Source organism: Cardiocondyla obscurior, linkage group LG03, assembly GCF_019399895.1.
Source record: "Cardiocondyla obscurior isolate alpha-2009 linkage group LG03, Cobs3.1, whole genome shotgun sequence".
Lineage (NCBI taxonomy): Eukaryota > Metazoa > Arthropoda > Insecta > Hymenoptera > Formicidae > Cardiocondyla > Cardiocondyla obscurior.
The window spans coordinates 4198920-4211545 of NC_091866.1; the positions used below are offsets into that span (position 1 = coordinate 4198920).

At 35.8% G+C, this 12626-nt stretch overlaps 2 protein-coding genes across 5 annotated transcripts in view; one reads left to right on the forward strand and one right to left on the reverse strand.

Moving 5' to 3' along the window:
* The window catches only part of Dip-lambda (Dpr-interacting protein lambda), a 179297-nt gene extending 171011 nt beyond the window's left edge, over positions 1-8286 (forward strand). For all 4 annotated transcript variants that reach the window (XM_070654399.1, XM_070654398.1, XM_070654400.1 and 1 more), the window contains 4 exons: positions 27-158; positions 2124-2243; positions 3551-3721; positions 4229-8286. In XM_070654399.1, coding sequence (XP_070510500.1) covers positions 27-158; positions 2124-2243; positions 3551-3721; positions 4229-4569 — 764 coding nt within the window. In that variant the 3' untranslated portion in view covers positions 4570-8286. The remainder of the gene's footprint in view (positions 1-26; positions 159-2123; positions 2244-3550; positions 3722-4228) is intronic.
* Positions 8287-9626: 1340 nt separating this feature from the next.
* Dbp73d (putative ATP-dependent RNA helicase Dbp73D) lies at positions 9627-12422 on the reverse strand. Its single transcript, XM_070654392.1, has 6 exons — positions 12148-12422; positions 11334-12049; positions 11013-11225; positions 10721-10931; positions 10148-10579; positions 9627-10045 (listed from the first exon to the last, which is right to left on the reverse strand). The coding sequence occupies exons 1-6, from the start codon at positions 12168-12170 to the stop codon at positions 9658-9660; spliced, it is 1983 nt and encodes a 660-aa protein (XP_070510493.1). The 5' UTR covers positions 12171-12422; the 3' UTR covers positions 9627-9657.
* Between the last annotated feature and the right edge of the window lie 204 nt (positions 12423-12626).

The following is a 12626-nucleotide window of genomic DNA, read 5'->3' on the forward strand; positions in this document are numbered from 1 at the left end:
TAAAATATTGATTTTCCCGGTTACAGCTTTGAAAACTTTCGTCGGCGAGACGCTGGAGCTGACGGGAGTGCTTCGGCAAGAGATGGGCACGTATCTCTGCATAGCCAGCAACAATGTGCCGCCGACGGTCAGCAAGCGTTATTCCGTCGATGTTCACTGTAGGTATTACGTCGCGATGTAGACGTTAATTAGCCGTCGTCCCTGTCGTTATAGCGTTGAGCACAGCGGTGCAGAACGTCCGAACATCATTCCGGATGTTCCGTCCTATCGCGTTTGTCGAGCAATGATTATAACGCCCCGTCAATCACGCATTTTAACGAAGTAAATCTAAAAAAAAAAGCTTAAATTTTTTTTTAAAGAGAAACAAAATGCCGTTTGAAGAAAATACGGCATCGGAATTGTGAATAAATAATTAGCGGAATAATCGTTATAAATTTAGATTTGGATTTCAAAAGTTACAGCTTTTGAAGGATTTCCTCGATCCCCACGTGCGTTATACATATACGTATATACTGCATAATTAGTCGCCTGTAATCTATCCTTCGCCAGTTCACGTATGACAAGACGGACGGATAAAGATGAGAATGTTAATTAATTATTTAATTAAACGGGGTGTATAATGATTTTCATGACAATGTTTAGGTTACGAAATTACAATACGGTTTCCTCCTCTTTTTAAAACTAAGATTTTTATGGAAAAAAAATTCCTTTTCCCTCCCCGATCGTCATAAATTTTAATCCAGCAGAAACGCAGCCTTTTTTATTTCGGTTATATATCAAGCTCTCTTTTAAATGCACTTTATATAATGTAGTTTAATTACTAGGATGAGAACCGTGTCGATTATTAATGCTTCTTCAATATCGGCGGTAAAACTATCATCCGGCTTATATAGGCCCCTGTGGCTAGAGATACATCGATTGAGATTTTAAATGAGAAATGTAGTTCAATCAAACTTTCAAACATTTTACGATATCTATGTTATATAATTTTCTACTCCGAAAAGTTTTTCCTTAAAATAATCGTACGCAATATCACTAACACCGAACAACACAAATAGTATATTCGTTCTTTAATATATTCTTATATCTTTATATCGCGATCTGCTAAAATCTTGTTTTACTTTATAAATTTATTTCGTTATACCACGGTTGAACTTTATACTTTTATTAAATTGTATATTATAAAAAAAATAATAAGAAAAAGAAATTGAAATTATCTATTTTAATGCTGGCTCCAAAGTTTTATCGCCGAAAGACAATATTGTTCTAAAAAGTATGCCAATAGCGCTCTTCTAGGGAGAAACAATAGAATTACCGGGAATGTGCGCATTGTTCGCAATGTTATACGCCGCGCGTATCGGGTGGCTAAAAAATCACCGTGCAATTTGGTTAACGGCATTCGCAAATGAAAACTTTATCAACCCTCCCCCGAAGTCCGCTCGCGCGGGAGCGTTTTTCTCGCGCGCGGAACTTCCGGCCGCGCGCTATTGCAAAATTAACCGGCGGGCTTGACGATTTATCCACGTCGTCGCGGGTCGTGTAAATATTTGAGCGCAAAGGGTTTCACATTAATTCGCTGCTTACGAAATGTGATATTAAGTTGCACCGCCGGCGGATGGCCGCGCACAAGTGCGGTGCAACCCGGTTAATTCCTGAATTAACAGAATACAGTCTCCTTTGGGATACCAAATGCGCTTTTCCCTAAAAAAAGAAAAAAAAAGAGTTTCTTTTTTTTGTGTTTTTTTTATCTATTTTGCCTTCTCCGTCTGATCTTATTTCGCTCGTCTTTGAGTAACGCGCTAAACTTTCTCGCTGCTACGTAACTGGTTTTTTAATTAACCAAGTAATTCCCTTAAAATAATTTTGAAACAAGTAATTTCGCGATGAGCACGAATACTTGCGAGAGGAATTGAATGCAGGCGACGCGTTCTTTTATTGTTAACTATTGATTTCTTATTTTAGATGTAATATTAACGTACGTCGCACGGTTTGTATGTGAAAGTTTAAGTGTTTGAATTAAAAAGACGACGGCGGGGCGCTTACTTCGATTGCGCTTCATCGATTTGTATGTAATACTACTTCGCTGTTATTTTTTGAGTGCGATAATTTAATGCCTGTTTCAGTTTCACCTCTTATTAAGGTGACAAATCAATTAGTGGTTGCGCCGGTTAATAGCGACGTCGTGCTGCAGTGTTACGTCGAAGCGTCGCCGCATGCTATGAACACCTGGTACAGAGATACAGGTGAGAAGTGTTTTCGCATGGCGTACAATTTTTCATACGTTATCTGTGCGGATTTTGCGAGCATGAGATTTTATCTTCGAAGATTTCGTAGTGCAAATATTTTTTTAGGAATTTACAAGTTAGCGAAAGAAAAAAAAATGGAAAAGAAAAAAAAATTAGATTATTTCTCATGAATTTAATTAAGTCTACCCAAAAATTCGCTAAAAATCGAATTTAATAATCACACGAGCCATAATTTGTATAATGTCAGGTTACCCCAATAGATTTTGCACTCTTGATTAACTATAGAAACGATGCAATCAGTTTCTAAAGCGTAAACTCCAATGTACCATAATAATATTGATTGCAAGTCAGAATTGCGTTAGATTGAAAATCTGCGCGCCCACGCGGACACACGTACACACATTTTGCGCGATTGTATTATAGTTTTTGTCCCGTCGCGGGAGGGGGAGATTTTATTTTATTTTTTTTTTTTTTGCACCAGACGTCTGCGTTAATCAAATATGTAAATTTGTGAATCGCTCGTAAACGCGCGGCAGTCGGTTCAAAAACGAGCTCTATAAAAATCTGTCCGTGAAAATCAATGCGTTTGAAAATTTCTGATTAACGACGACAGTTCCTCGCGGGATGATGATTTCAAAGCGTTACTTTATACTACGCAATAAACGATACGCAAATATTGAAAAATACATACGCGAATAATTGATACAGTTGTAGCAAAAATTGAGTCATTTGTATCGCTCTGATTGGAAAGCCATAAAAGCGTTGTTTGTAAGCTACATATTTCTCTCGCGGTTATTGATTCGCGCGTGGATATGAATATGTTTTTTCATCTTGTTTATTTGATTCTTTATTTCTTCCTTTTTTTCTCTTTTTTTTTTTCTTCTCCCCCACCGTAAAAATATTTATTTCACCACGGTATATTAGTACTAAGAACATACTTTGCCCGGCATTAGTTGCCTTTGATGTTAAAGTAAACATTTTATTTTCGAATATATGAAAAGCTTGAAGCATGCTCGGAGCGTAATTTTAACGTTTAATAAACCAGCCGTCTGCACTACGGTATAGAAAATCATGTCAGTTAAAGTCTAAAGTTTCATAATCGTGTATTATTAGATGCGTTTCCAACGAGTAATATTTTACTGGATTGTATCAACCTGTTTTACATCGTCATATTTTTGATTGCTTTCGCTGTTGCGACGGAAATCATATTTCCTGACGGGGCCGCTACGTGTAGGCGCACGCCCGCGTACGAAAGAGCGGTGCAATTAAAAATAGCGCAACGTTACCATTCGTTTTCTATTTAGGCGAGAAACTGCTGCCCAGTGACAAATACGTAATGACGGAGCAGCCGTTGAACGAGTACTCCTGGCAAATGAATCTCACTGTCCATTCCCTGGAAAAACGGGACTTCGGCGGATACGTTTGCTCGTCCGTCAACGCGCTCGGGAAGTACGACGGCGTGGTGCGGTTGCAAGGTACAGGGAAATTCTCCAATATTATCCTAACTCATGTTTCGCCGGTTCCCATCATTCTCTCACTTCAGCGAAGGCCTGTTCTTGATTTCGAACGAGTGACGCAGCCAGCGATATGTCCGGCAATGATTAAAAATAATATTTAGCTTGCACGGAACCTCCGCGCGTTTTTTTTTCTTTTATTTTTCGTCGATAGGTTAATTAATTTTTTAAACTTTTAATTTCTGAGCATTACTGTTATTTCAGATAATTCTGTCAATGTCAACGCGTGAAACGTTATCCGTGCAGCCAGGGATATTGTCCGACAATGATTAAAAATAATATTTAGCTTGCACGGAACCTTCGCGCGTTTTTTTTTTCTTTTATTTTTCGTCGATAGGTTAATTAATTTTTTAAACTTTTAATTTCAGAGCCTTACTGTTATTTCAGATAATTCTGTTAATGTCAACGCGTGAAACGTTATTCCTGTAGCTTATATTTGGGGACGTCTTGTCTCGTTTTCTGTTTAAGAGCTGCATCTTTCCGCGAAGACTACACCGACGACGCTTACGAAGAACACGGACGCTAGGCAACGCAAGAAGCCTATACTGAAAGGCAAGAAGAAGAGCAACAGTAGCAATGGTAAACGAGGGTACGGGAGCGGTTTCGAGGACGGCGATTCCGTTAGTGGCGATGACGATTTCGGTACCACGCAGATTATGTCCGGTAACACTCACGAGGGCCAGAGAACGGATAGGCCCACCGTGCCTTCCTCACCGCCGCCTTGGGTTGTCGTGAACGTCGCGAATCTCAGGCACCCTTCGGTGGCCGCGATCTTGATCTTGCTTCTTCTTTTGCCGACCACTCTATAAAATGACAGCGACGAGCTTTCGAAGTAAGTGATAAAAAAAACGGCCATCATGAAGATTCACGAGCCAAACTAAAAAAAATTAATTAGCTCAGAAAATCTCGATCGTACGCCAGGTATATATCAATTAATATTTGACGAATTAACGTTGATTTCAAGTTTTAGCGTACTCGGTTAAAGAAAAAAAAAGAACAGAAAAAAAAACTTGAAATGCTTCGATACGTATGCTTGGAATTATCATGATGTTTTAAAAATGCCTCTTTATATTTCTTTTTATTGGTTGAAATTTTTTTTTATTAACAAGTATATCTTTGTTTTAAATTTATTAAATTATTTAGCGTGAATATTTCACATTCTTTACGTCTTTTATATATATTTTTTTTTATTTATTTTATTTATTTTTTTATTAATTTGACTTTATTCCTCCCGGCCCCTTTTCGAATAAAATCAATCTTGAAATATTTAATGTTACATAACTGCCTTGTAGAAAACGATTATCTCCGCCGTTAATAATGGCAAAAGTTTTCTTTCAAAGCTTGTCAGAATATATTTAAAGAGAGTAATCGTTATAAAGAAATCTCTGAATATTACAGACCCTTTTCTACTTTAATCATTATTTGATGTACTTTACGTTTTTTGCGATGTCAAAATGCTTTCTCGGATTACGCGCTTCGCTCTAAGTATCGATCGCGAAATCCAATATCTTTGAGGAGTAGAAAACCAATCTCTTTAAAGGAGAGAAAAGCCTGATTCCGACAGAATCTGACATCGACTGCCTGGTCATTATCTTCATTACCCCCTATCGTCTATATAATTCCCTAGCAGCTATTATCGTTTTAATTACGACTTTAAAGTAAACATTAAATTTGTCGTGCAATTACTCTAAAAATCCTCGGCATCGGACGTCACTTACGTGCGGAGCTGTTACAAATTCAGGATAGAGATTAATGAACGAACTTAGAAAAGCAAGCAAAGGGGTCAGTTGGGGAACCCCTCGTGGATCTTCATTAGTCGCTCATAAGTAACGCAAAGGGACACGCCGTGCGTACGCGACAATCCTATCTGGGTAGGTCCAGTCCCTGTGGCGCGATAATTGTAAACGTAAACGAAGGATGAACAAATTTTGGTCAAAATAATATGTACAGAAGTAAAAGAACTCGGTCTGCGCGCTTCCAGGTCATTTAGACCTCGCGACGGTGCTTCTGAAATTTTGCAGACAAAAATCTATTCGTATTCTCGCTGCTTTAGGGTTGACGCGGAAATATACGAAGTAAAATACGTATTTTTTCAACATTAGTTGGTTTTATTTAATACGGATATATTGCATTAGCTTGAAGATTGAACAGGCTTATACGTTATTATTGATAAATCGAGGTTTTTTTACGTTTCATTAAAACGACAAATGTCAATTTAACAATTAAGTAATCGTTACTTTCTTAAACTTCTTTTTTTTTCTTTACGCGATATCCAAATTTGTAGCAAAAAGTCTACTTAAGCTATGTAGGCAGCGGAAACATGCGAGAGCTTTTCGGCGATTTGAAACGGCTCGGAACGCGATAAACGTGGGTTAATCGAGCCATCTGATTGGGTCGCATGGGAGAGCCACTCTTTTTGAGTTACTCTGTACATAGGTAATTCTCCGTTTCCGACGTTCGCTGTTGTTCGAAAAATAAATCACTGTCCGCTGTTATTGTTGCTGTTGACAGCAATGCATTTGTAAATGTATCGATATAAAATACAGAGGATCGATGAGGATGCAAAGCTTTGTCGAATAAGATGAGATTTATTCGAGGATCGCTCAGGTTCCTGGCACTTTCCTTGCCCTCCCTCTCCCTCCCTTTGCCCACCCACCACCCCGTTTTGCTGGCGACCGTTTTACGGCCCCGTTTTGTCTTCCATATCCAATACTTTTTTATCTTTCCACGAGCATCTGCCGCAACCGGGACACTAGTCGGACAGGCTAAATGTGCGCTCGACTATCGCAAATTGGAGTGGCTTAATTCGGTCGGTGCACTTTTACGATTAGATGAGCCGATGTATACTGTAGTCCGTACGCAGAGCGGAGGGCACGACAATAAATACGGCATAGTGAAGTCTCGTCTCGGATCAGACTTTCCATTCGACTTAAAAGCTCGCTAGAAAAAAAAAAACGCCGGTTATTTAATATTGCATTTCTGTTATCCTTTCGAGAAGTATATCCCACCGAGTGAGATTTCATCGCAAAACTGATGTTGATTTAATTACGTATACGTGACGTTATCACCGTCAATTATTCGACCGAGTAACATTCGTGCGAATGTCGTTAAATAAATTAATGTAACGAAAACGTATCGTATTAGGCGTATAAAATTTATCCTTTTTTTTTTTTTTTTTTTTCGCGATTTACGTGTGTTAATATTAATATCTTTATTGTATAGTTGAAGAGATCGATCCTGTACTGTAAATAATACATTATTATGTACCTAAGTATATAAACTTAGTGATAATGGCGGCACTTTTGCAAAAATCCGGCGAGTTTTTAAGCATATCACTTGACTTGCTTGGCGCACTCCATATAAAATTAAGTCGTGCAGAGTATGTAAAAAAGAAAAAAAAACATATATTTATATGTGCTTACATGTATCTTTTTTCTAGTTTTGCACGGTAAAATTCGATTGACTTCGACTTTGATACGAATTGAAGAACACGACTTTAATCTTAATAAGTTTTGATTCGTTATATTACTTTAAGAAAGCATTGGAGCAAATAAATTTTTTATTTCACCTCTGCATGAAACTTAATACGAGAGAAACACATTTTTTATATACTCTGCAATTTATATATAATGTACATTTTTTCATAATATAAAGTCCTATAATTAGATAAAATCCGCGTTGAATATCCTTTTATTGTATACTGTCGCGAGAACACGGTGAAAATTCATTGGCGTTAAGTATAAAAAAATAAAAAAAATTAATAAAATTTTAACAAATACATATACACGGCAACGAGACATATGAATCATATAGGACCACGTTTAATGTATGTACATACGCTCGTACTATTTATTGAGGAATACATATGTGTAAATAACACAGAAACTGTGTGTGAACGTTCGGGTTTTCGAGGTAAGCGTTTAGGGTTCGTTCGATTTGGTGTATCCTCGAACGAGACTAGATTTTGTAATAATATGATATATATATATATACATGCATATATATATATATATATATATATATACATAGAAGACGGATGTAAAGCGGATGTAATATAATGAACATAAAAAATAAGCCATGCCTGTACGCACGAGATGTGTATCAGTTACATAAATATACATACGTTAGATATAAGTAAGTGTGAATCTTGCTCGTTCGCGTTAGAAGTTTAGACAACGAAAGTCCGAGCGGATGCTTTCATCGAGCTGTTAAACTTCTATGAAATGTCAACAGGTTTGCAAAAATCGGCAATCAAAAAAGTTTTTATCATAATTTTTATTACTTTTCGGTACTTTAAAAATAAATGTTTTCTTATACATACGTGAAATTGAGTATACCTGGCAAATAATTAAAAAAAAATATATTTAAAAAAAATTGTCGATCTTTGCTGTATATCCATCAAAGCAGTTTGATTGTTAATTGTTAACAAATCTACGGGTGAATTGGGGAAGTCGCGAAGGCCTAAGGCTACGAATAATGTAAAATTTGAGATAAAAAAATACGTCAGGTATTCTTTACATTTAAAACATTAATTTTTTCAGTACAAAGAACATTAATTACGAACTGTCGCTTGAAATTCTTGGGAAAACTATAGAGCGACCTACCGGTTGTTCGACTCTGATTTTCGACGAACGAGATGCAATTAATACAAATTACAATTATTAACGAGGCGTTAAATAGAAAATTTATAAGCACCGAGTAAAAAAAAATTATTTAAAAGAGGTTGTTTTCGAGGGATTGACAGTATCTGAACGGTCAGTATCCGCACTTTATAGTATTCGTGCGATTTAATTTAACTCGACGACTGCGGTCGCACAATCCGAAATTACAGTAACAATCCGGACGGGCTTTGAACATGCCCGAAGTTTGAATTACAAGTTTGAGGGTGCCTGAACTTTGGCCAGAGTCGCGTAATTGAATATGTCATGTGAAAATAATGCGATGCCGAAGAGGGAACGCACAATGAGTTTATATGAAAATCAAAATTTACACGTTGTACATTAATGTGGTAAAAGATATCGCAAAATGTAAACGTCAAGCGCATGTATAAATGTATCGTGAGAAATGTTGCTTGCGATTAAATGTGAAACCTCGATTTAATAAGAGCCGCGGATTAATTTATTTTTTATATTATTTAACTTTCAAATATATTTACAGACGGCATTAGTGTCTAAATAGAAAAATAATTCTTTTAAAAAAAATCTTTAATTATTAAGATTAATTTTCTAAATCTAATTTAAAGAGATATTCTCCTAACTTCTGTCACAATATTTAACACTTTGCAATTGGTGTCACAATTATGTGTTGCGGCTATTTTTACAAAAAAATAAAACTGCTATAAAAAAATTTTTCAAGATTATGCTTAAAGAATTAAAATAAAAGAACGTTACGATAAAACATCTCTAATGTTGCATATTGACGAGAAATTCAGTGCGATTAGTTCCAGGTAATAAAGCTATGCACAGCAATAATAGTAAATAACTTGTGTCGGCATTGTTATTCGTAAATGCAACGTCGTTTACTTTTTGTAAATTAAAACTGTGAATACATTGCCTTCGACGGAATAAAGAACAATGAGAATAATAACTTGTAACGATTCGAAACAAGATATATCGCGACTACCCACAGAACGAATCATAGGGAATGAGCATGATGTACGATACTATTAACTTCAGACAATAAAATGTTATTATCGATGTTACCCTATTAACGGTACTGTTTCTTCTAGAGCACCTTTTACAGCATAGAGATGAGCTTGACACGTCAACATAAATAAGTATTTTTTTACAAAATTTGAGAAAAAAAATATTTGTTAACATTTTTATTGTACAGAATTTTTTTTAATCACACAGAAAAGTTCGTACTTATCTTTCATTTCTTTTATTTTATGTGAAATATTATTCTACATTTCCATTTTGTTTAGTCACATTTGCTGTACGTCTACGTTTAATGGCCTTTGTCCGTTCTAAACTTTCGTTCTTTTCCTTCTCGAGAATCTTTTTTAATTTCTCCAGGTGATCTTGATAATTAACTGCTTTTGCAGTAGCATGCAGCTCCATTTGTTCAATGTTGGGCACGGTTTTATGTGCAGCGCTTAACATCTGTTTGAATATCCCAACCTGATTCGCTGTGAGTATGGACACTGCGGTACCTGGTTTTCCCGCCCGACCAGTTCTACCAGCTCTGTGTATATAGCCTTTGATGTGCTTTGGTAAATCGTAAGACACGACTAACTGTACATTCAGAATGTCTAAGCCTCTAGCCAATGCATCTGAACTTATTAATCTAAAAAAAAAAAATTTAGATTAATTAAACTTAAATAAATACAACTAAAAATTAAATTTAACAAATTATAATTATATTACTTTGGCGAAACACAAAACTTACACATGTATCTCAGCGTTTGTAAATCTGTCCAGAACACTTTCACGTTGCTTTGACGCGAGTTGGGCAGATAATTCACCAACTGTGACATTCCGATCTGATAAGAGTAATTGCATCAAAAGCGCCAATCTATGTGCGGTTTGTCCGGAATTTGTGAAAACAAGAGTCTTAGGTATATCATGCTTCGTTAACAGCTCATACAGAACAATTGGTTTATCGTGGGAGGAACATTCCACTGCAAGTTCAGTCAGTTCTTCCGGGCTCGTATAACGTCCGACAAAGTCACCCGCAAGTTTATCTAAATTTATATCGGTGTCTTTATCGGTCACTACCGTCGTGAACAATGTTGGCTGGAAAAGACCCAGCCGGCTCAACTTTTCAGGATCTTGCGATAAAGTTGCGCTAAATAATAGTTTTTGTGCTGGTATAATTTTGCTGTTAAAATAAAAAATCAATTAGAATAACTCTTAAAAGCACATATAAATTATAAACGTTTAAAATTCTTCCTTATTATTATTACAATTAAAAAATATATTAAATAATATATTCAGTTAAATGTTCCATTAAAAAATTAACCTTGAACGCATGTTTCCAAGTGTCAAAATAGGAGCTTGATAATGAGGATCAGGTAAATACTGTAGCCATTCTGTTGAACGATCGGCTTCGTCGATAACGAGAAACCTTAGGCAATCCAAAGAAAATCCAGATGTCTTTAATATGTGATCTAATAATCGACCAGGCGTTGCAATTACAATGTCCACCGTAGATAAGTAGTTCCCCCTTTCAGCTTTAAAAATAATTTTATTAAATTTTCGTGTGTATATTAATATTTCATTTTTACATCTTACCGACAATAATATATACATACTTTTCTTAATTATAGTGTTTTGCTCTTGCTCAAACGAAAATGCACCCGAAAGTAAGCCTACCTTCAGATTCGTGTGAGAAGTATAAGTGACCATTACTTTATAAACCTGTGTAGCCAGCTCTTGCACTGGCAAGACGATCAAGCAACGTATTTTAGGTACCGATCGTGATTGCAATTCCTGCACAATTGGTAATACATAAGCTAAAGTCTTTCCTATAATGAAATTACAATTGCATAATAAATTAATTTAAAATAAAATAACATAAAAAAATATATATATTACTCCGTATTAATTATTGTTATATTTTTGTAAATACATACCACTGCCTGTAGGAGCAGATACACAAGTGTCTCTCACCCACCATCCCAATTTTCTATCTGTATTGCACTTGTGTAACCATTTTATTATACTAGATTGAACTGGAAATAATTTAATTATGCCATTAGCTCTTAAAACTCCTACCAATTTAGGATCCAAAACTGACTCCAGTTCTTCCAGAGGCGGTCCACTGTTTAAATCAGCAGATATTAATTGGGGATGTGCCAACCAATCTGGTAACACTCTTTTCACTTCTCGCTGTTTTTTCCGAGCTCTTGCACCTAGTACCGTGAAATTGCTCTGCAAAGATTTCTTATCTGTACCATCTTTATCCCCATTATTGTCATCTATTACGTCCTTATCTTTTCCTTCTAAATTTATATCTGCATCTATTGGGACAGAATTGTGCTCGCTTTCTGTATCTTTCCGTTTCTTTTTTTTCTTTTTTTTCGACACTGCATTTGTTCCTATACTTTGCTCATTAGGCTTTTCCATACCCGTATTTTCATCCTTGACATACGAGTTATCGGCTTCCTCAGCTTCAAGCAATTTTTTCTTTTTCTTTTTTTTAGGTTCTCCTGAATCATTTCCATCTTCACCTAATGAGGATTTATTACTTGCCTCAGCTCTTTGCTTCTTACGCTCCTCTATCCTCTTCAGCAGTTCGGCAAAGTGACTCGTTTCATTTTCTACCTCCTTCGTGCTTTCGCCTTCATATCTGTATATAATATTTTATATCAAGTAAAATTAATGAATAATTTGCACAAAATATTATCGTATCCCATACAACCGTTTGAGAAAATTCACTTCCCTTACCTGTTTATAACAAATAAACTCATCTTTATATATTTTTTATATATCACATGCGCACGTAAAAACAAACGGAAAAGAATTGGCAACGCTTATATTTTATGCATGATTAATTGATAACTAACGCCGAACAATATTTAAATTTTTACGACCAATTTACATTACGCTAAAGATTATTAATCGAAAATAAATACTTCGAAACCAGTACACGTGGGATGCATGGGTCTCTAATTACGATTGTAAAGTTAGGTTATATTTGAAGGTAAAGGTGGTGGCGCATCGTAGCGGATTTCAATAAAACTAAAAAAATGAATATGCCGTTTTAAATAGCTTCTTTGATCTTTCTGCACCCGCATAATAAAAATTAAAACCCGCGTTTTATAACGTCTAATGTCATAAAAAGAAGTACATTAACAATCGAGTAATATTTAATCCTTAATTATAATTTAACAAAAACGGTAATTTAATCACTCGGCAATATAGGT